Source organism: Acomys russatus, chromosome 24 (assembly GCF_903995435.1).
Source record: "Acomys russatus chromosome 24, mAcoRus1.1, whole genome shotgun sequence".
NCBI lineage: Eukaryota > Metazoa > Chordata > Mammalia > Rodentia > Muridae > Acomys > Acomys russatus.
In genome coordinates, this window is record NC_067160.1 from 39,911,925 (window position 1) to 39,933,913 (window position 21,989).

General features: G+C 36.0%; 1 protein-coding gene across 2 annotated transcripts in view; it reads left to right on the forward strand.

Annotated features, from left to right (window-relative positions):
* Gtdc1 (glycosyltransferase like domain containing 1) overlaps positions 1-21,989 on the forward strand; it is a 299,932-nt gene that overhangs the window by 29,457 nt on the left and 248,486 nt on the right. The window contains exon 2 of one of the 2 annotated variants that reach the window (XM_051166637.1): positions 18,083-18,275. In XM_051166637.1, the coding sequence (XP_051022594.1) occupies positions 18,097-18,275 (179 nt within the window). In that variant the 5' untranslated portion in view covers positions 18,083-18,096. Of the gene's footprint in view, positions 1-18,082; positions 18,276-21,989 lie in introns of those variants that run through there. The other variant, XM_051166638.1, reaches the window with a different exon arrangement.

A 21,989-nucleotide genomic window follows, 5' to 3' on the forward strand; every position in this document is an offset into this window, starting at 1 on the left:
TTATTCTTTTTTTGAGTGCCACCAGGCCTCCCCACCAAGGGCAGGTGGCCAAATATAGAGCACCAGAGTTAGTATTACTACTTAAAAAGCAATTTTATTGATTTAGATCTTGGAGGAAAATCTCTAATACCAGGGTCACCTCATATTTTCTCATATGACTTAATCTCTTCTAGAGAGTGATTTCCAGTGAACCTAAGTGAATATTAAAAACATTAAAGCTTTTTAACAGTGATGCATTTAAGTATACATATTCTTTCTTTCTTTCTTTTTTTTTTTTTTTGCAGCAATGTCTTTTATTAGGTACAGAATTTTAAATGTTCTCTTCAATTTCTCCATACACAGGCAAAACTAGGTGTGCCATTTAGCATACTGGAGCTTAGCAACTGATTTACTATCTAAAGGGAAAATTATCCCTAACCTGCTTAACCAGGAGGTCAGTTCATCTGCTGACCCCCAAGAACATGAAGATGAGTATGATAGACGGACTGCCCTCCGTCTGCACCTTCGTTCACCACCATCTGATAGCCCCGCTTCATATTCCTATTTCTAACCTGTTAGTCTTTTGTAGAAATTTCTCCCTTTACAAATGTTCATTTGATATGTCTTTGCTTTCTGAGATGGTAGGATTTTGCTTCTCTTTTTTTTTTCCAATTTACTTTTCCTCTTGGATAAATTAGATAGATGGAGTATGGTTTCTGCTTTATTTTTCACTGGAAGTGAGTAAGTCCAGAACTTCAGACTCAGTGACATTTCTCTGAGGGAATGTTGCCTCTATTTGCCTGGGATACTGCACTTCAAAAAAAGTTGTTTGTGTGTGAGAGTAACATTGTTATTTTTGTTTCAGAACTGACAGATTGTAGTATGTAGTGTCACTTGGAGAGAGCACCTTCTCAACAGCTTTTTGTTTTTTTGTTTAAATAAGTATTAAAATCTTTCTTTTTTCAATTGTTAATGTGTTAGCTTTATTATTATTAAAGATGTCATGATACTATGAAATACTTTTTTTTTTAATAAGGCCATATATTGGAAAACTACCAATATATTTATTGGTTATTTCTTTTCTTTTCATTACATATTCAGTTATGCTATTATACATATATACAATATACTACCCACAGCAAGAAGAACCATGAAACAATCAGGAGTTATATAATATATTCTTATTGTTTTGGCTATTTGTATTTGGGAGCCTAGAAGAGATGATCTTTCCTATCTTGGCGCATCTATAATTCTGAATGTACATCAATATCTATCACATCTCATCTTTATCAACTTAAAACATCGCTCTAGACCTAAAAACATTTTAACACCAAAACAACTAAGCTTAATTGTAAAACTAAACTATCTGGTCTTCAACCCCTTCAGAGACTTGAGAAGGAATAAAATTAACTATCTGAGTAGCCAGGCAGTGCAGGTAAGTACCTTCCAAATTGAGAAAATGATAGAGATAGTTTGCTGCCTGAATAGTCAACCAAAACTCTCTATAATGTTGGAGCATCATCTTCACCCTTCTGGCCCAATGTTTCTGACAGACACATTTTTTTTTTTTTTTTCTGCTCCCTTAGGCTTTGTTACATTTTTTTTTTTATTAATTTATTCTTGTTACATCTCAATGTTTATCCCATCCCTTGTATCCTCCCCCCCCCCATTTTTCCTTTATTCCCCTCCCCTATGACTGTTCCTGAGGGGGATTACCTCCCCCTGTATATGCTCATAGGGTATCAAGTCTCTTCTTGGCTACCTGCTGTCCTTCCTCTGAGTGCCACCAGGTCTCCCCCTCCAGGGGACATGGTCAAATGTGAGGCACCATAGTATGTGAGAAAGTCATATCACACTCTCCACTCAACTGTGGAGAATATTCTGACCATTGGCTAGATCTGGGAAGGGGTTTAAAGTTTACCTCCTGTATTGTCCTTGGCTGGTGCCTTAGTTTGAGCGGGACACCTCCTGACAGACACATTTGTGAGGCAGGAACTATCGAGGACTTCCTTACCATGTCTTGGCAGAGTTTGGACATCGACTCTGCCTGCATTCAATCTTGCCTATGTTTAAGCAGAATTCTGTCTGTGGCCAAAATGAGGACATTTTGCCCAATGGCTGGTTTGCCCCATTTGAAGCCATCTCCATAAGGAGGTTCTTTGATACTCATCATCATCTTTGAGATAGTCTGGGTGTTGCCAGGAATTAACCTGTTATATTGTCAATGAATCTTTAAAATAATAAAAACATCTTTAAATGCTATATTCTGTAGGTCTCTGAGATTTTTGAAGACCGTATCTAATTTTTACCTTATCTGTCTGTAGAATTGTATCTATGTGTTAAACATAGGATGTATATTCTTGTGATAAAGACAGACTAGTAATTGACATAACCATGATTTGGTCAACTAACCATTAATTTTCATTACTTACTTATGCTATACAGACTGCAGTAGCATTTCAACGTATTAAGAGTAAGCCTTGTATTATAGTTGAGTTGTGTGAGTACAGTATTTCATATTAGAGTAGAAATATATATAATATGTGTGAAGAATAATCTTGAATTGGAATTCTATACCAATGTACCCAAATTAAATTTACTTTGCATCAATATACAAATTTCTATATCAGTGAATTAAAAATAATCCTATGAGTAACAATTTAGGCATTAATTTTAGGAGTAGATTCAGTAGTCTACTTTTTGTCCTATCATCCCTATGTATTCCTATATTCCCCCTTCTTTCTTTTCAACCCCTATCTTCAAACATTAAGAAAGAATGATAAGGGAAAAGAGAAACATCCCTGAGTCCAACTTTGATTTCTCTCTGAATAAGAGCCTTAATAACTTATAACCAACTCCAAATGAAAATAAACCTCTATAGCCCAAGAAAACAACCAAAACCCTACCCAACCCCCCTGGCAAGACTACCCTGCCAAAGGGAAGTGATCAACATTGGGGGGCCAGAGTCCATGTCAAAAGTAGTCCCTGCTCCCCATATTGTAGGCACACGGAGAGACTATGCTGCCTGTTTGCTACATCTGAGCAGTGGGCCTAGGATCACACCATACATAGTCCTTTTTTTGGTGCATCAGTCTCTGTACTGTTGTGTGGTTATCCTGTATCATGCAGCTAATATCCGCTAATGAGTGAGTGTATACCATGCATGTCTTTCTGTGTTGGGTTACCTCATTTAGGATGATCTTTTCTAGTTCCCTCCATTTGCCTGAAAATTTCAAAGTTTTCTTGTTTTTCATAGCTGAGTAGTATTCCATTGTGTAAATGTACACCGTTTCTTTATCCATTGTTCAGTTGAAGAACATCTAGGTTTCTTCCAGATTTTGGCTATTATAAATAAAACTGCTATGAACATAGTTTGAGCAAATTTTCTTGTTGTATAGTAGAACATCTTTCAAGTATATGCCTAGGTGTGGAATGGCTGGGTCTTGAGGTAGACTTATTCCTAATTTCCTGAGAGATCCCCAGATTGATTTCTAAAATGGTTGTACAAGTTTGCACTCCTACTAGCAATGAAGGAGTGTTCCCCGTTCCCCACATCCTCGCCAGCATGTGCTGTCACCTGAATTTTTGATCTTAGCCATTGTAATAAGTGTAGGATGAAATCTCAGAGTAATTTTGACTTGCATTTCCTTGATGTCTAGGAATATTGAACATTTCTTTAAGTGTTTCTCCTCCATTCGATAATCCTCTGTTAAGTTCTGTATCCTATATTTTAATTGGGTTATTTGGCTCGGTGGTGTTTAATTTCGTTAGTTCTTAATATATTTTGGATATCAGTCTTTTGCCAGATTTAGGGTTGGTTAAGATCTTCTTCCAGTCTGTAGACTGTCACTTTGTTCTGTTGACAGTGTCCTTTGCCTTACAGAAGTTTTTCAGTTTCATGAGGTCCCATTCATTAATTGTTTATCTTAGAGTCTGAGCTGCTGGTGTTCTGTTCAGGAAGTTGTCCCCTGTGCCAATGAGTTCCAGGCTCTTCCCCACTTTTTCTTCTCACCAATTTAGTCTATCAGTTTTTAAATTGAGGTCTTTAATCTACTTGGATTTTAGTTTTTTGTGCAGGGTAATTAATAAGAGTCTGTTTTCGTTTTCTACATGTTGCTGTCCAGGTATACCAGCATCATTTGTTGAAAATGCTATTTTTTTCTATGGTATGGATTTGTCTTCTTTATCAAAAATAATATATCCATAGGTATGTGGATTTATTTCTGGGTCTTCGATTCTTTTCCACTGATCAACCAGCCTATTGCTATGCCAGTACCATGCTGTTTTATTACTGATGCTCTACAGTTCTGCTTAAGATCCAGGATGGCAATTCCTCCTAAAGATCATTTATTGTACAGGACTGTTTTAGCTATTCTGGGTGTTTTGTTTTTCCATATGAAGTTGAGAATTGATCTTTCAATGTCTTTAAAATTTTTGTAGGTATTTTGATAAGGATTACATTGAAACTGTAAATTGCTTTTGGTAAGATGGCCATTTTTACTATGTTGATTCTCCTGATCCATGAACATGGCAGATCTTTCCATCTTCTAATATTTTCTTCAATTTCTTTCTTAAGAGATTTGAAGTTTTTTTTTTTTTTTTTTTTTTTTTATACAAGTCTTTCACTTGCTTGATTAGAGTTACACCAAGATACTTTATATTGTTTGTGGCTATTGTGAAGTGTGTGGTTTCCCTAATTTCTTTCTGAGCTCATTTGTCATTTGTATACAGCAGGGCTACTGATCTTTTCCGAGTTGATTTTGCATCCAGCCACTTTGCTGAAGGTGCTTATCAGCTGAAGGAGTTCCTTGGTAGAATTTTTAGGGTCACTTATGTATATTATCATGTCATCTGCAAATAGTGATAGTTTGACTTCTTCCTTTCCGATTTGCATTCTCTTGATCATCTTTAGTTGCCTTATTTCTTTAGCTAGGACTTCAAGAACAATATTAAAGAGATATGGAGAGAGTGTATAGCCTTGTCTTGTCCCTGACTTCAATGGAATTGATTTAAGTTTCTCTCCATTTAGTTTGATGTTGGCTATAGGCTTGCTGTATATTGCCTTTATTATACTGAGGTATGTACCTTGTATCTACTCTCTCCAAGACTTTAAACATGAATCGGTGTTGAATTTTGTCAAATGCTTTTCAGCATCTAAAGAGATGATCATGTGTTTTTTTTTCTTTTAGTTTGATTATATGATGGATTACATTGTGTATTTCCATATATTGAACCACCCCTGCATGCCTGGGAATGCAGCCTACTTGGTCATGGTGTATGATATTATTGATGTGTTCTTGAATTCAGTTTGTGTGTATTTTATTGTGTATTTTTGCGTCAATAATCCTAAGAGAAGTTGGTCTGAAATTTCTTTGTTGAGCCTTTGTATAGTTTTGGTATCAAGGTGACTGTGACTTACTTCATAGAATGAGTTTGGTAATGTTCGTTCCATTTCTATTTTGTGGAATAGTTTAAAGAGAATTGATATTAGCTCTTCTTTGAAGGTATAGTAGAATGCTGTGCTGAATCCATCTGGTCCTGGGCTTATTTTGATTGGGAGACTTTTGATGCCTGCCTCTATTTCCTTAGGAGACATAGGACTATTTAGTTTGTTTATCTGATCTTGATTCAATTTTGGTAGTTGGTATCTGTCAAGAAAAATTTCCATTTCATGTACATTTTCAAAATTTGTGGCATATAGGCTTTTGAAATAAGACCTAATAATTCTTTGGATTTCTTCAATGTCTCTCTTTTCATTTCTAATTTTGTGGTTTTGAATACTCTTCCTTTGCCTTTTAGTTAGTTTGGCTAAGGGTTTGTCCTTCTTGTTGATTTTCTCAAAGAATCAGCTCTTGGTTTTGTTGATTTCTTTGAATTGTTCTCTTTGTTTCTAATTTATTGATTTCAGCCCTGAGTTTGATGATTTCCAGCAGTCTACTCCTCTCGGATGTGACGGCTTCTTTTTGTTCTATAGCTTTCAGGTGTACTGTTAAGTTGCTAGTATGAGTTCTCTCCATTTTCTTTATAAAGGCACTTAGTGCTATAAAGTCTCCTCTTAGCACTACTTTCATTATGTCTCATAAATTTGGGTATGTTGCAGCTTCAGTTTCATTGAATTCTTTTTTTTATTTTGTTCCTTACCCAAATATCATTGAGTAGGGTATTATTCAGTTTCCATGCGTTTGTAGGCTTTCTGTTGTTTCTATTGTTGTTGAGTTCCAGCTTTAAACCATGGTGGTCTGAATATATGCAAGGGTGTTTCTGCTAGTCATGACTCTCTTTGCACCCCCCAGAGTTCACAAGGTTTCAGCAGCCTTTGGAGGCTGCTTGCTAGTTTCTGCAGGGACCCTGGACCTTTCTGTTGTTTTGCTGGGTGGCCTGAGGTTGCACCCAACTGTGCTGCACACAGTTTGGACTTCTCTCACCTGTGGGTCACCAATACTGGTGTTGTGTGGTTTTCAGATCAGTCCTTAGGTTGTTAAATAAGTTCCTGTTATCTTGCTGATCAAACAAGGTGTGTAGTAGGCATCACCAGCTTGCATCACAAGGATTCAATTCTTAAAAGTGAGATGGTTAGGCCAGTAAGGATAGAAGTGTGTCAATCGTTTTATTAAAACTGTTTGGTGTGCATATTTAATTTATCCTGTTCAGAGTCAGAGTTCAGGTTTGAGATAGCAGTATAAGATAAGATAGCTAGCTGGTCTGGTCTCAGAGTTTTCTTTGTCATGTTTGAAAGTCTTTTTCACGGTTTATCTTATTTGAGAGTAACTCTCAGTAGTCTCTTCTGTTTATATAGTCTTAGGGAAAGGGAGACCTAGGGAATCTACTCAGGTTCAGAGACTTCCTGAAGCTATTTGAGTTGCTTACCAGCTGTCTTACAGGGCTTCCTGTGAAAGATGGAATGTTTGAATTGCCAAGAAAAAGCTATATAACACAGCCTTGCCTGTCCTTGTGTTGCATAGTTTTACCGAGTGATATTGGGGAAGAAAGTTTCCTGAGGCAAGAGACTCAGTTTTTAAATCTGTCATTTGCACTTTGAACCAAACTATTATCTTCAGACTGCTATTGTGAACATAACTTTATGGCTATGTCATGGGACTGTTCCTGTCTTTTTACATGAACTTATTTTTCTAATTCTAGTGTTTACAACGCTCATTTATTCTATAGAGAACATATTTGTGTAGATCTGGAGAGTAAAAGACGGGTAGTGATGATTATGCAGAACTCTAAAAAGGAAAAGATCGGAGCAGAAATTTAATTTTTACCACCTAGATGTATAGTGTTCAGTTGTATGTATCCTATACTGCTGATGTTCCCGACTTACAAATTGTTGGGAGGCATCGTTAGATACTATATACGACAAAGACATTTATCATTTTATAATGATATTATCATTTCACAAACATATTGAACATGTACTGCTATGTGTGTGTATTAGTAATTATTAAACATTTATATATAAATTTGAAACTCCAAAGTCTAAAAAAATTAATATACTTTGCATTAAGGTCACATAATTTGTCTGTAATGAAATATAATGGGACAGATTTTATATATATATATATATATAAATTATATATATATATTATATAATATATGAGGTCCCAACTTGTGGACTTTATTCTCTGCTCTTTTATTTTACTCTGTCATGACATTATTATTATTATTGTTATTACTATTATTATTATTATTTTGGTAAAAGATTAATTAAGCAGTGTTGTCAGTGTTTTCTGCATTTGTGAATCTGTGAAACATGTTGATTTTTCTCTTTGGCTATTCATATCTACATGGATTAGACAGTCTAATTTTCTCCCATGGGACTGACTTATAGCCTGTTTGGAAGAGTTGGAAGCCATTGGAGAAATGCCATCTTGCAAAAGCATCTGTATTACTTCATCTTGTCAACCATTTATAAAATGAATAATAGCAGAAAGTATTTAAAACCACCTTTTTACTTTCCCATTAAATAAAAGTCTAATTATTAAATGTGGAATGGGATCTGGAGATTGATGTAAGGGAATTGGTTCTTATTCTAGTTCTGTTTCCAGAGGTAAAGTAGACTGATAATGACTCAAACAATAGAAATCTGCAGGTGATTGTTAAATTTTTGTTACTTAAAGATACTTTCTTAGACCAAGAGACCCACATTAGCATAGAGTTCAGTTGCTTATGTCATGTCTCCCATTTCTTCAGCCATTGCTATTTTTGTAGCAGTGCATTAAAATCAACACACCTGTTGACTGGAAAAACTTGTCATTTCCCCATAAATTTTGGTTTGTGTGAACAGTAATAAAAACATAATATTTGAAAAGGAACATAAATATGTTCCAATGTCCTTGCTATTTGAGAATAGTTAGTCTTCATGAGTAATGGGAGACGGTTAGCAGCAAGTGTGCTTCTGTTAGCATGTTAGAATTTATAAGGAAAAGATATGAGACCTTGAAAGCAGAAGAACTGTACTATCTTTGTCATCTTGATTTTTTAGTTCTGTAAAAATTTGGTAATATTTACTTTGTGTCACATACTGAGATACAGCCCAGCAAAGTAATGGTGTAGTCTCCACCCTCAGGCAATCCCTAGGTTTATGGAGAAGCAGGACATGACACGAGACTGAAAATGTATAGTACTGCTATTCTTGAGAGGAGAGAATAAAATGGTAACCGAGAGGGGAGAGGCTTCATAGAAATACTGATTCATGTGCAAACATTTTTGTAAAAGAGAAGTCAGGCAGAAGAGAGATAATGGTGGGAACTAAGGGAAGAATGAAAGAGCTGTGTGGGTGTAGGTGGGTGCTACTGCTGTGACGCAGTCTTTGGAAGGAAGTTTCAAATGGAGCTATGATGAAGAAAGTAGGGGGGACCCCAAAAAGGAATCTGCCATATACAGAGTGCTGTATTTTATCCTTACTTGATAACTTCAATTTCAGATTTATATTTTGGAAAGATTATCTGTGGCTTACAAAGAATCATGTGGTATGAACATAGCTGTGTAACAGGCTAATGCAATATTTTGAGTGATGCAATGATTTTCTGGTGTAAATCTTTGCACTGATTCATAAATATAGTATTTTAAAATGTCATCATGAATTCAATATAGTCAATTCATTGTTAATTTTTGGTATGTATATGCTTTGTAGTATATATGTGCATTTGGTTGTATGTGCATGTCCGTTGCGTGAGTAACTGGATTGCCGTTTACATTACCCCTTGAGCCAGGGTCTCTTACTGAACCCAGTGCTTGCCAATTGAATAAGCTGCCTCTCCAGTGAGCTCCAGAGATTTGTCTATCTACACCCTTCTATGCTAGAGTATGGCTAACTGTATAGTTTCAAATTCAAGAAACCAATAGCAGCAAACAGTTGAAAAAGGACCAGTATTTACTTCTTAATCATATTAAACCTCTCATCTAAACCAATTAAATTATAACTTGCTGTTTAACACAGAATATAATTTTATAAAATATAAGTAAATAAAATTTTCATATGTACATATTTAATTATTTGTTACAGGGTATTTGTTTGCATTTGAAACTTATAATCGAGACTTTTTATTAATTCAAATCATGGAATTAGGGACTGATCTAAGTATAATGTTAAGTGTCAAAAAAGGAAAAACATTCGTCAGGGATAGTTAAATCATATGTGGATATAAAATTGTTACTTTGCAAGTATACATACTTAAGAGATCTTTGCAGGGCATAATTGGAAAAATACTTAAAAATAGCTTTAAAATGTCTCACCAATAGCATGGCATGTAAGATTTCTGTTCTACATTTCTTTCTGTTGCTGTGATAAAACAGTGACTAAAGGTAGCATGGGAGAAGAAAGGGCTTATTTGGTTTATAAGTTATAGTTCATTACTAAGGTAAACTCAGGCAGGAGAATGAAGCAGAGACCACCAAGCAATGAAGCTTTTTTGGCTTTCTTCTTCTGGCTTGCTCTTATACAGATAAGGTCCCTATGGCTAGGAATGGTGTCCGTAGTGAGCTGGGCCCACCTACATCAGTTAGCAACCCAGAAATGCTCCACAGATATGTCCATAGTCTGTCAGATGGAGGTAATTCTCCATATGAAGTTCATTCCTTAGGTGTGTCAAGTTGACAATAAAATTAATCATGATACCTTCCTAAGGATTTTGATGCATAAAATCCTTTGATGCATTTTGATGATAGCTCTTTTGTTATCACAACAGGAAATAAAGTCAGACTTGAAGAAATAAAAACAATGACAGAATAGTGGGGGTATAAAATATTATACAAGTGCTGTATTTTTAATTTTGCACCTGAAATTATTTCTATTTAAGTACAAACATTAATATAGTGTATGTTAGTAATATTAGTGTGTATGTATCATAAGTAAATAATGCAGCAACATTTCCCATTAGGCATTATTTGCAATATAATCTAATGCTAAGGAAATGGATTAATTCCTATTAGCCAAACTTTCCTTAATTTTATGTACACTATTTTCAATGCTTGTAGTTTCTAGATTGTAAAGTTATTATATATTTTGTGTTAAATTACATTTCAGCCTTCAGGGAATACAGTGAAATGGGACAGATTAGGATGAGGAAGAATGATAAAAAAGAACAAGGAATAAGAAGAAACTATTCAGAGCTAGATTTGCAAAAACAACTTAGTGGTCTCTGTCTCTTTCTCTCTCACATACACATAGATACACACAACACACACACACACACACACACCTTCTTGCACAAAAATTAAATATATCACATTACTTTTTAGAAAAAAATTTAAAGATTCATGTTTAATCTTTTTTTGTTTGTTTTTGGTTTTGGTTTTTCTAGACAGGGTTTTCTTTGTAGCCCTGGCTGTCCTGGACTCTCATTGTAGACCAGGCTGACCCTGAACTCATAGGGATCCACCTGCCTCTGCCTCTCAAATGCTGGGATTAAAGGCATGCACCACCATCGCCTGGCTCATGTTCAATCTTAGTGTGTTTTGTTTTGTTAGTGGAATCATTTGTGACATACTTTAGGGCAGAGATTTTTTCCTTTTTCTTTCTTTTTTTTTTTTCTTTCTTTCTTTTTTTCTTTTTTTTTTTTTTTTTTTTTTTTTTACTGTTTAATGACATTACAGGTATATTTTAACAGTTGGGGTTTCCCTGATGAATCATTAAAATAGCTGAGTGGGCTGGGAGTTAATACTAACTTTTCTCAGTACTGCCCTATTTTCTCTGCTGGGCTATAGGTTGCTTTAAAATAGGCCCTGAGTGTGTTGGAGTCTGTGGGTGGAGATTCAAGTAAGGAAGAGAAAGGTCAGTAAAAGACACACTGGTAGACCTTTAATGAACGATTGGGAAAGCCTCCTCAAGTTATAATTTCTGTAACTTAAACCTAAGTTCAGTGCATTTTTCTCCCAGTCATTGTATATAGGCAAATAGAAAATATATTTTCAGCAGTTGAATGAGTTTTAAGGAAAACCATGTATAGAGTAAAAATCAATTTCTCATGTATGTGGGATTATAACAGTTGAAATTATCATCACTGGAGCTAGCCTCCTACATTTATGTGTCTGTGGAATATCTTAATACAACAATTCTTTGATTTTAAAATTATTTCTGGGTATTTGATTGGAAAAGTTTTGCATACTATTGATGTTTGAATTTACACTGTATAGGAGTACCAATTATGTTTTCTTGAATGTTTTAGTTTTAAAAAATTAACTTAATGCATTTATTCACCCAGGGAATGAGTTTTACATGCTGATTTCCTACTCTACTGTTAGAATTTTCACTACTACCACAGCTGTAACTGCTAGAGGAGATGGAGAAAATGTAGTTCACCTTGAAAATGATCATGGCTCAGGGAATAAAGAAATTGGGTTATGCTTAAAATAAATGCAGGTGCAGTAGCAAAACCTTTTAATAAAAAATTAAAATATCCATAGCACTGGATCCAAACTACTTTTGTTCTTTGTTGTTAATGCATTATTAGTTTGTAATTGAGATGATGTTAATGTCACTTTTTATGTCGGGCAAGATGCAATTTTTGATTTGCAACTCCCTTTTCAGTTTTAGGTAGATTTCTGGTAATTCTTAAATATATTTGTTAGTGTTTTGGTGATCTTTAGAAATAGCATGCATGTTACAAAATTTTTGTTGTATTACTTTGGCTCATTATAAATGTCAAATTTAATGTTCAACATTTAGGCATTTTCCAATAAATGGTACTATTGACAATGAATTAAATATTTATAAGGCTTTAATAGTATAGTAGATTTTCTTCACTGCTGTCACTGGAGAATAAAATATGCTGAATAAATGAATTTTTTTAAAATAAAAGCTTACTTATTTACACAGAAAATTGTGAACGCTGCTAGAAATTTTACCTGAAAGATATGTTCTTCTATGGAGCAAAGAGTGGCCATGTATACTTTACTTTATGTCATTTAATATTTTGAATGTCATTTGGAAAAGCTAAAGTTATTGTATGGTATTCATTTGCCAGCCTAAGGATATCAGGTTTTTTTCTCATTGCTTTTACCAAATACCTGACAAGAGTGCCCTAAGAAAGGAAGAGTTTGTTTTAGTCTTAAGATAAGAAGGTCATGATGGGGAAGACAGTAATTGTGCTGTAACATTCACATCTGCCTCCTTCCTGACTGGAGGCACAGTCATTTCACACCCCACCATCATGCCTTTTCTAATATCTACACACCAAAGTAAACCCATCCTTACTTAGGTCGCTTCTAGTCAGGTGTTTGTTTATGAAGATTATAAAAATAACTGATTTAGAAAACTGCTACCGAGGACTTGGCCTGTTGTTGTGATGGACCTGACCATGTGGTTAGAGGTCATGTGCGAGAGTTTGGGCTCTCCTTGACTCTTATCAGCAGTTGTGAAGAAAAAGTTGAAAGACCAGAAAATGCTGAGAGAAATGCAGACCATGAGGTTTCAGACAGAAACAAGGATGTTATTGGGATCAAGGTTAGAGACCGTAGCGTTACATTCTGGCAAGAAACAGGTTTCATTCTGTAGAAGTACTGAGAAATTGGGTAGCTGGATCAAAAAATAATGCACTAATTTGTTGGGCTATGGAAACTTCAAGACAGGAGATAACATTCTGGCTGGGTCATGGTTACCATTTAGTCCTCTCAGCCAGTTCTGTAGTGAGAAAGGGCAGCAAGTAGAGCAGAAAGTTATGGTCAATGTACAATTTAATCCGGAAATGGTTGTTTAAAAAAAAAAAAGTCCAAAGTTGTAGACAAGGAAGGTGTGGAGAAAGTAGCCATGATTGTTAAAGAAATTAGCATCATTAAACAGAATTGGCAAGCTCTACTTGAAGACAATAGGAAATGTGCCCTGAGGGCAGGATCCCACTCATCAAAGGCTGAATTTGTGACAATGCAAATTCATTTGAAAGAAGAGTCTGCATTGAGAATGCTGCCTAAGGGGTTTCCTGTGGGCTGTAAACTGCCCAGGGAGTTATTTTCTCAGATTCATTCTAGAGGGCCACTGCTTCTGGTCAGAGAGGGAGCATTCTAGCTGACAACAGAACTTGCCAGGGCTGGTCATGTGATAATGTTTTTTCAGACATGATAGAAGGAAAAAGTAAAGGAGTCACAGAAGCTTGAATCAAACTTCCCCACTTCCCCAAAGCCAATGAGGACAGGCAATCTGGCAGTTAGGTATCCTGCACTGAGTCCTGCATTGGTGGTTCGGTCTCTGTGACCCCCTATGGGCCTCGGTTAGTTGAGTCCCTTGGCCTTCTTTTGAGTTCTTGTCTCCTTTGGGTCCCTCCATCCTTCCCCTAAGTCTTCCACAAGAATTCTAGATCTCTGTCTAATGTTTGTCTGTGGGTCTCAGCATCTCGTTCAATCTGCTGCTGGGTAGAGCTTCTTAGTGGACAGTTAGCTTGGCTAATGTCTGCACATGTGAAACTGATGTACAGCTCAGCCTTCATATGGATCCCTTAGCAACTGGATCTGGGACTGTCCCTGACCTGGATGCAGTAGCCTGCTGTTGGATCACTCTCCTCTAGCTGGACTGCCTTGTCTGGGCACAGGGGAAGAGGATGGGCTTAGTCCTGATGCTACATGAAGTGCTGGGGCAGAAGGGAGGGGGTCCCTTATCTGAGAAGGAGGGCAGGAGGACTGGGGGAAAGAGGGTGGGAAGATGGGACTGGGAGAATAGGAGGGAAGGGACTGCAATCTGCATGGAGAGAGAGAGAGAGAGAGAGAGAGAGAGAGAGAGAGAGAGAGAGAGAGAGAGAGAGAGAGAGAGAGAGAGAGAGAGAGACAGAGAGAGAGAGAGAGAGAGAGAGAGAAGAATGAAACTATGAAAGTGAAACTCCAGTGACAGCAGAAACCCTAGGATGTTAAGAGGCCTAAGCCATGGGTCATCCACTGAGGAAGGCTGCAGAATGGAGTCTGACTAAGCCTCTTTATTTGAATCAGACAGCAGGGCTTCCCAATGCTGTTGGAGGCAAGTTACATGATTCTACCACAAGTCCCAGAGGACAGCTGTGTAGCTCCAAGATTCCGTGTGTGCTTTGTTGGTTTTCAGTCTTGGTCTGATACAGACTTTATTTCCTACCCTCTCATTTCTCCTTTTAGGAACATGAATGTTTATTCTGTGTCATTTTATATTAGAATCACATAACTTTTTTGTGCATGAATGACATTTAAGAAATTGTATATAATCTCAGAAATACTTCCAATTTTTGAGCAGCACTTAAATTGTTAGACTCAGGAGATCTTTAGAGATAGACTAAAATGCATTTGGTATTATGAGATGAAAATCATACTTTAGGTATTGGGGTAGAATGTTATAATTTGAACTGATGTCTTGGGGTGTCAAGTTAATTGGGGGGAGGTGGGTAAACTTTATTGTCAACCAGAGTAGATAAGTGATCATCATGGAATACTGCTAGCTGTGTCAATGTGGTGCTGCCAGAACGGTTTAAACAGGGAAGACTCACCCCCGAGTGTGTATGGCCTCATCCTGTAGGCTAGAGTCCTGGACTTGAATTGAATATAAAGGGAGGGAAAAAGCAAGCTGAGCACCACATTCATCTCTCTGCTTTCTAACTGCAAATATAATATTACGTGGGCTCAATAACATCTTTTGACAGGCATATCATCTTAACTATCTGCCATCAAGGAGGCTGTGGCCTTGATTTAGAACTAGAACTTTAAAATCAGAGACCTTTTTACTACTTCTTCCAAGTGCTGTCTCCTTACTAGCCCCTGTTAGTGGTCTCAAAATGTGTGTATGGTCTTCCTGCTTATGAACCTCTATTATATGAGGGTAATCACCTGCAGGTTTCTCTGGCTGCTATTAAAATGGACAAACAGGGTACTGCCTTTATATTTTACAAATTCTATTGCAACAGCAAATCTTAGCTTCATGTTTATTTCTTTCAAGCTGTGTTTTCTAAAACAAAACCCAAGGACAGTGAAAATATTTAAACCATTCTTTAATGTGCTGTAGTGACATTTGGTTTGAATCTTTTATTTAAAAATCAGTATCCCCATTCTGTTTGTATCTGATGGAAATCATCTTTGTTCCAGGTTGTTCTTCAAGAAGAGTACAGGGAAGAATACATTTTTTTCTTGCCACAAAAGTTCCAATAGCAGCGGTGTGTGTGCTGCCAGGATATGTCTGTTTCCATAAAACAAGCAGAACAAATTCCATGAATCAAAGCCACTAAGTATAGTTTTCAGAGATGGTAGGACATAGTTACTTTCCCTAGAAAAATATCCCAAATGTAGGCACACCCATTGGCCGCTGGAAAATGTGCAAATAAATGCTGCTTCAAACCTGTACACTTCCCTTTTATGAAGCTATTAAAGGGATAGAAATCTACTATAGCTATAATTTTTTTTCTATTTTTGACCTTTCACATGCTTTGTTTTTAGATTGGTTCACTGGGTTTGAGTCTGCAGCAGCATCTATATGAGTTGCCTCCGCAAAGGCTGATAGCGTGCTGATAAATTTGTGATTCAAACTCTTATAAAACACCTATAAAGTAAATACATGGCATGCTTTTGATTAATCATAGGAAATAGCAGAATGGTGTAGATCTAGAAAGCAGGGTGTTGGTAAACTGCTTTTAACTTGTTTTGCTTGAAACCTTTGATACAATTTTGTAAACTGTTTTCATTGGTTGCTCAAATATTTTCAAGGTTTTTGTTACCATCATTGCATTAAATGTGTGTGAGAATACACTGAGTGCTGGCTTATAAAAGCAGGAGGGAGAACCCCATATTCTGAATAGCTAAGCCCTAAGCTTCCTTCTTACCTCCATGACTGCAGAGTTCTGGAATGGTTATTTGAAATGCCAGCTGCTGATGAGAAATGGATTGGATTTTAAACTCAGCTGCACATGCACTTTTCCTTCCTGTCCTTAATAGGAGGCCTTGATTGAAAAATACTGAATTTAAAACTCTGGTATATTCAGTGATACACATTCTTTTTAGATATGGGCTATATAGCTTATTTCTTTGTTTAGCTGCTCTTCCTCATGTAATCTAATTTCATCTTTATAACATGCCTCTAAGGTTGGAACCCTTATCTTAAGTTTTAGATGAGTCCTTCAGAGTAAGGTAACTTACCAATATCATACATCTGGGAAGTAAACAGCCAAGTTTGTCTCTTTCTGGTAAATACTTAATCTTATTTTGTATGTAAGTGAGTTAATATCTTTGCTTCCAACCTTTTTTTCTCTCTTCAGATGTACGTGTGTCAGCACACACATGTGTGCACACATATGTACACATTCTCTCATACACTGCTCTTTGTTATCTTCATTTGCTTATTGGGAGATTCACACATTAACTATTTCTTTTTTTTTTTTTTTTTTTTTTTTTTTGGTTTAGCCATTAATTTGAAAACCATATGATACTTTTGCTGTGAAATACAAGTTAAGTAGGCCTTACTTTGAAGAAAAATGAGGCACAGTTTTATTAGTAAAGAGCACTGAGTCATTGAGACTAAGAATTTATGTGACATTATTTTTGAAAACTATATACTATTTAATGAGTAATATTTAGTTCATAAAAGAAAATTCAGACACCTGGAATATTTTTCTAGCAATATAGCATCCATGTACAGAATGATATTCCCCCTTTATCACAGGAAAGAACATATTTAAAATGTTTATAAAGTTTTCAACATTTATATGTATTTTATTTCACTGAGTACATTGACAAATATATTATTAAAATGAAAAATTGCTTGATAACTACTAGTAGTTTGTAATGGAATTTTATCATAGTTTATAAACTCCACCATAACTAGTTTATTCTCCTAATGGTTTAGTAAAAACAATAGAAATCTTCCTGGCTCACAGTCATACACCTTTAAAACAAGTTTTTGGTGCTCTAGAAGAGGGTAGGATATTGAAAATAGACAGTGGGGAATTATTTGATCAAGGTATGTGTAGTATGGCTCAAGAAATTATGTCCTGATATTTTTAATGCTAGATATTTAACTTTTAGCTATAAATGCATTTTCTTTTAAATAGGATTTTATTTGGAGAAGTGGTAACCAGTAGGCTGAAAGATGAAATAGCAGGAGAGCTGCTGAGCAGAAAAGACCATTAAAAATGAGGCTGAGGCAGAGTCATCACAACTTCTCTACGTAATGAGACCCTGTCTTATAAAAGTACAAACTTTCGATGACCAGTTCAAAGGCTATTTAAGAAAGTTCTAGGTCAAGCAGGATCAAAGTTTACTGAGCCAGGCTCAGTACTGAACCAGCCAACAAGGGACAGAACGTGGAAATAATTTTATGTTTAGTAATCTTAGGGCCAAAGACAACAGAAATAACGAAAATAAAGGCATCTTTATTTCTTATTAACATAAATACCATAAAGATATTGATTGATGATTTCAGCTTATAAATAAGTGTTAATGGTTAATTTCTTTTTTAAAGGATGTGCTTATATTTATCATTTTGGTTTTATGCCTTTAATTGCTGAGCTCAAATCTTGAGGGGTGTTTATTTTTTTGAAAATTACATATTAACAATGTTTTTGTTTTCTCAGATTTTTAATTTAAGTATACTTTTATTAGAATTGTGTGTATACAGTTGAAAAAAAAACATATATAAATGTAGCATTTATTTTTGTTAAGTCTGAAGGTTCGAACAGGCCAATGAGTATTCTCATCATTGAGGCATTTTACGGAGGCTCCCATCGACAGCTGGTAGATCTGCTCCAAGAAGAATTAGATGGCTGTGTCCTCTACACCCTTCCTGCAAAGAAATGGCATTGGCGAGCGCGGACAGCAGCTTTGTACTTCTCACAGAGTGTTCCTCGCAGCGAGCACTACAGGTAATGGAGGCTCTACTTTGCTTCTAACGTCCTATCAGGGCACTGCTTCCTGATCAGTGTCCTCTAGAATTCTCTCACTGTGGACTTGATAGATAGAAAGGACTTTATAATACACAGAAAAACTTGAGAAAAAAGTACTGGTTACACTTTAGGGAGAGAGCAGGTCTTTTGTTTTCTTTCTTATATTTGACATTTTGTAAACATATAAAATATACTGTGATCACACTCTCCTGCATCCATTAGCCTGTCTCGTACATTTATCCTGGTTGTTACATAGTGGAGGACTGTCTGATAGTGGCTCCCGTATCTGCTGAACTCCTCTCTGCATGACTGGACTGGTTTACTTGTAGTGAGGAGTCCCTGGGTGATATAAATGGAGCTGAACCGACAGGTTGTTGGAGAAAGGGTACTTTGCAAGCTGTAGTGTGTATCTTGGTTTCAGAAGCCAACTCATCGGCTGCTTCCCTTTGAACCAGCCATAAGAAAGGCAGAAGCTTATGATTTGAATGTATGTTCTTCCTAGCACTGAATAGAGTGGTTTAGAAAGCTGGTTTGTGTATGAAAATTATGTATTGTCTATAAAAATTCAGATTCTCAGACATAATTTTAGTCATCATCTTAGTCACAAGAATAACTATTTTAAAACATTAAATTTGGTTTCTGGATTTCCAAGGACATGAAAAAGTTTTGGTTTCTTGTTACTTAGTTTCTATAATTTAGTAAATAAAATCATCAATATTTTAAAGTAAAATAAAGTATTGATATAACCTACTCTTAAAGTTACTGAAAGCAAATAATAATGTGAAGAAAGTCCTAGAATGTGATGCATATGCCATTCTCTCTGCTTTTGTACATGGTGTTATCATGTCATAAGCTTATTGCCCAGTTATTATTTAAGTATTGTTAACTAATTATTATTAACTATTAAGTATTATTTAACTGCAAGTATCAGTTCTTCAGCTTAACAAATCATTTTATTTTGGTTTCATCTCAACAGCAAAAGGAGTACATCATAGTTCAGATTAGAGCTTCAATTTCATTATGCAACAAAAAAACTCAAGTTATTTTCCTCAAGGTAGTTGGTAATTCTAGCTCTCTGGTTACATGAAAACTTTGCTTTATGAAACCCTCACAGACTTCAGAGAAAGTTTCTGATGCTGGGCCTTGAGGAATATGCAACCCCTTTCCTCATGAGTTACTCACTTATTCAAGGATCAGGCATTTCCACTTTCCTAGAATGTGCCTTAGGCTAACATCATGGAAATCTCATTCATTTTTATTTTTGTATTATTGTGAGAGGACTGACATTATCATTGCTTTTTCAAGTCATCTTTTCACCCCCATCACATGCTTAAAATTGTATTTGTGGGTCTGTGTGAGCTAATGTGGCAAAGACTGATTGTCACCACTTATTGGCCTTTCTTTCTTTTCAAAAGAATCACAATTTTATTTGGGGTGGCTAAATATCAGGTTCTAAGGTTTTCATGATGATCTCAATCTTTTTTCTTCAAATTTCATGAGTTCCTTGTAGTTTGGATTGGTCAGTCTCTTGTACTGTGGCATATTAGAGTTAAGTAGATATCTTCTGGAGTGCTTTCTGCAAAAGAGTTTATTCACTTTTTATATTATATTAGGAGAGAAGAGAGCTGCCTTCCTCCTTAGACATTTGGCTGCAGTTATGATGTGTAAGCCAAGTGTGAAGACTGAGGACTAGGATCATCACAAGAGACTGAGGAAGGCTTGAAAGGGTCTAGATGAGATTTTCATTTTGCACAGTATAGTGATACAGTCTCCTAAAACACCCTTCATCTCTGAAAACATCTCAGTGCTTTGTAAAGTACAACTGAGATTCCCCATGTTTACTCAATCAGAAAGAATCTTAAGGACTTCCAACAAGGAACTATCTAGAACATGGACTAACTGTTTTTAAAGCATTGTCTAATTTCATAAGTTTAACTAGATAAGCAGCTTGTTACATTTTTGGATAGACACAGGGAGAAGGAGTAAAAAATTCCATATGTAGTTTTTCACTTATTTTTGTGGGTTATATTAATTATATTATAAAAATGACTATCATCTATTGCATAGCTTTTATAAATAAAATATAATTTCTTATAATTTTCCATTTAAAATTAAACATTTTTAGAAAAATATTTGTAGCTCAAGGAGCTTTCTAACATTTGGCTGTGGTAGTTTACAAAATTTTATACAATTGTATTTTAAAAATTTGTGGTTTTAACAGTGGCCACCCATGAACAGTGGCCTTTTAATTTATAGTTCAGAGAATCTGCGGATAAGCAAAAGATTAGAATTTGGTCCAGAAAAGTTATTTTGTTTGGCTATTGCTATTGTTTAAGGTTTTGAAAAATGATTTTAGACAGGCATTCTTTGAGTTAGTCACAGATAACACTAGTCACTGTTGTGTCTCTCAGTCCTTTGTATTTGCAACATCTGGCTCAGCATTGGGCAAATGGTAAATCTTTAAATGATCCTTAATAAAATATTTTAAAAAATTAAAAACATTATTTGTGTTTGAGTATGTGCATACTTGTATGCTGTTGTGTATGCATGCATACATTGTGTCTGTATACACCAACAGCTGTGCAGAGATTAGAAAACCAACTTTTGAGAGTTGAATCTCACCTTCCAGGGCTTGGGTATTGAAGTCAGATTGTCAGGCATACACAACAAGTGCTTTTCTTTCTGCTGAGTCATATATAGTAGACTTTAGAGTATCAGTTCTCCACCTGTGTGTCCTGACCCCCTTGGGTGGAACAACTCTTTCACAGTGGTTGCCTAAGACCATCCTGCATATCAGATATTCATATTATCATTTATAACAGTAGCAAAATTACAGTTACGTAGTAGCAATGAATATAACTGTATGTTTAGTGGTTGCCACGACATGAGAGCTGTATTAGAGGGTCCCAGCATTAGGAAGCGTAAGAACCACTGCTTTAGTGGAAGCTAAAGGTTTTGATACACGGAGATGAGGTAAAAGAACGCCATAGGAAGAGAAAGCACTAGTGAAAGTAATACAAGAAACGTAAGGAAATGTTTGAAAAATAAAATTCATCTTAGCCTGAAGATAGTTTGGTGTAGAAAGAGTCAAACTGGTGGTCACGCATGCCCTCAGTCCCAGTATTCATCTCTGAGTTTGAGGCCAGCCTGGTTAACAAGGTGAGCTCCAGGACAGCCAAGGACACACAGAGAAACCATGTCTCAAACAACAAAAAAACAGAGGAGTCACAGGAGATCAAGTTTTAAGGATGGGTGGACTTTGTCCAATGTATGTGTGTGTTGTTGAATCAAAGTTAAGAATGTGGGGGAACCAGTTCTGTAATTGAGCTATTTAGGAGGTGGAGGCAGGAGGACTGCAAGTTCAAGGCAAGCTAGGATAACTTAGTGAGATATACTGTCTCAAAATAAAAAGATCATTTTTGAAAAAAGAATTATTTAGGTAATAAGTATGAGAAAGTGAGAGGACTTTTGGTTTTATGTGATAGAATCCTAATTCAAAATCACATAAACCCAAAACCAGAAACATTAAGAATCATGGGATTATAAGACTCAGGACCCCGCCCGCCCGCTTTTTTTTTCTGTCCTGGAACTCACTCTGTAGAACAGTCTGGCCTTGAAGTCCAGGATCTACCTGCATCTGTCTCCTGAGTGTTGGCATTAAAGGTATGTATCACCACAGCCGCCCAGCTCGGG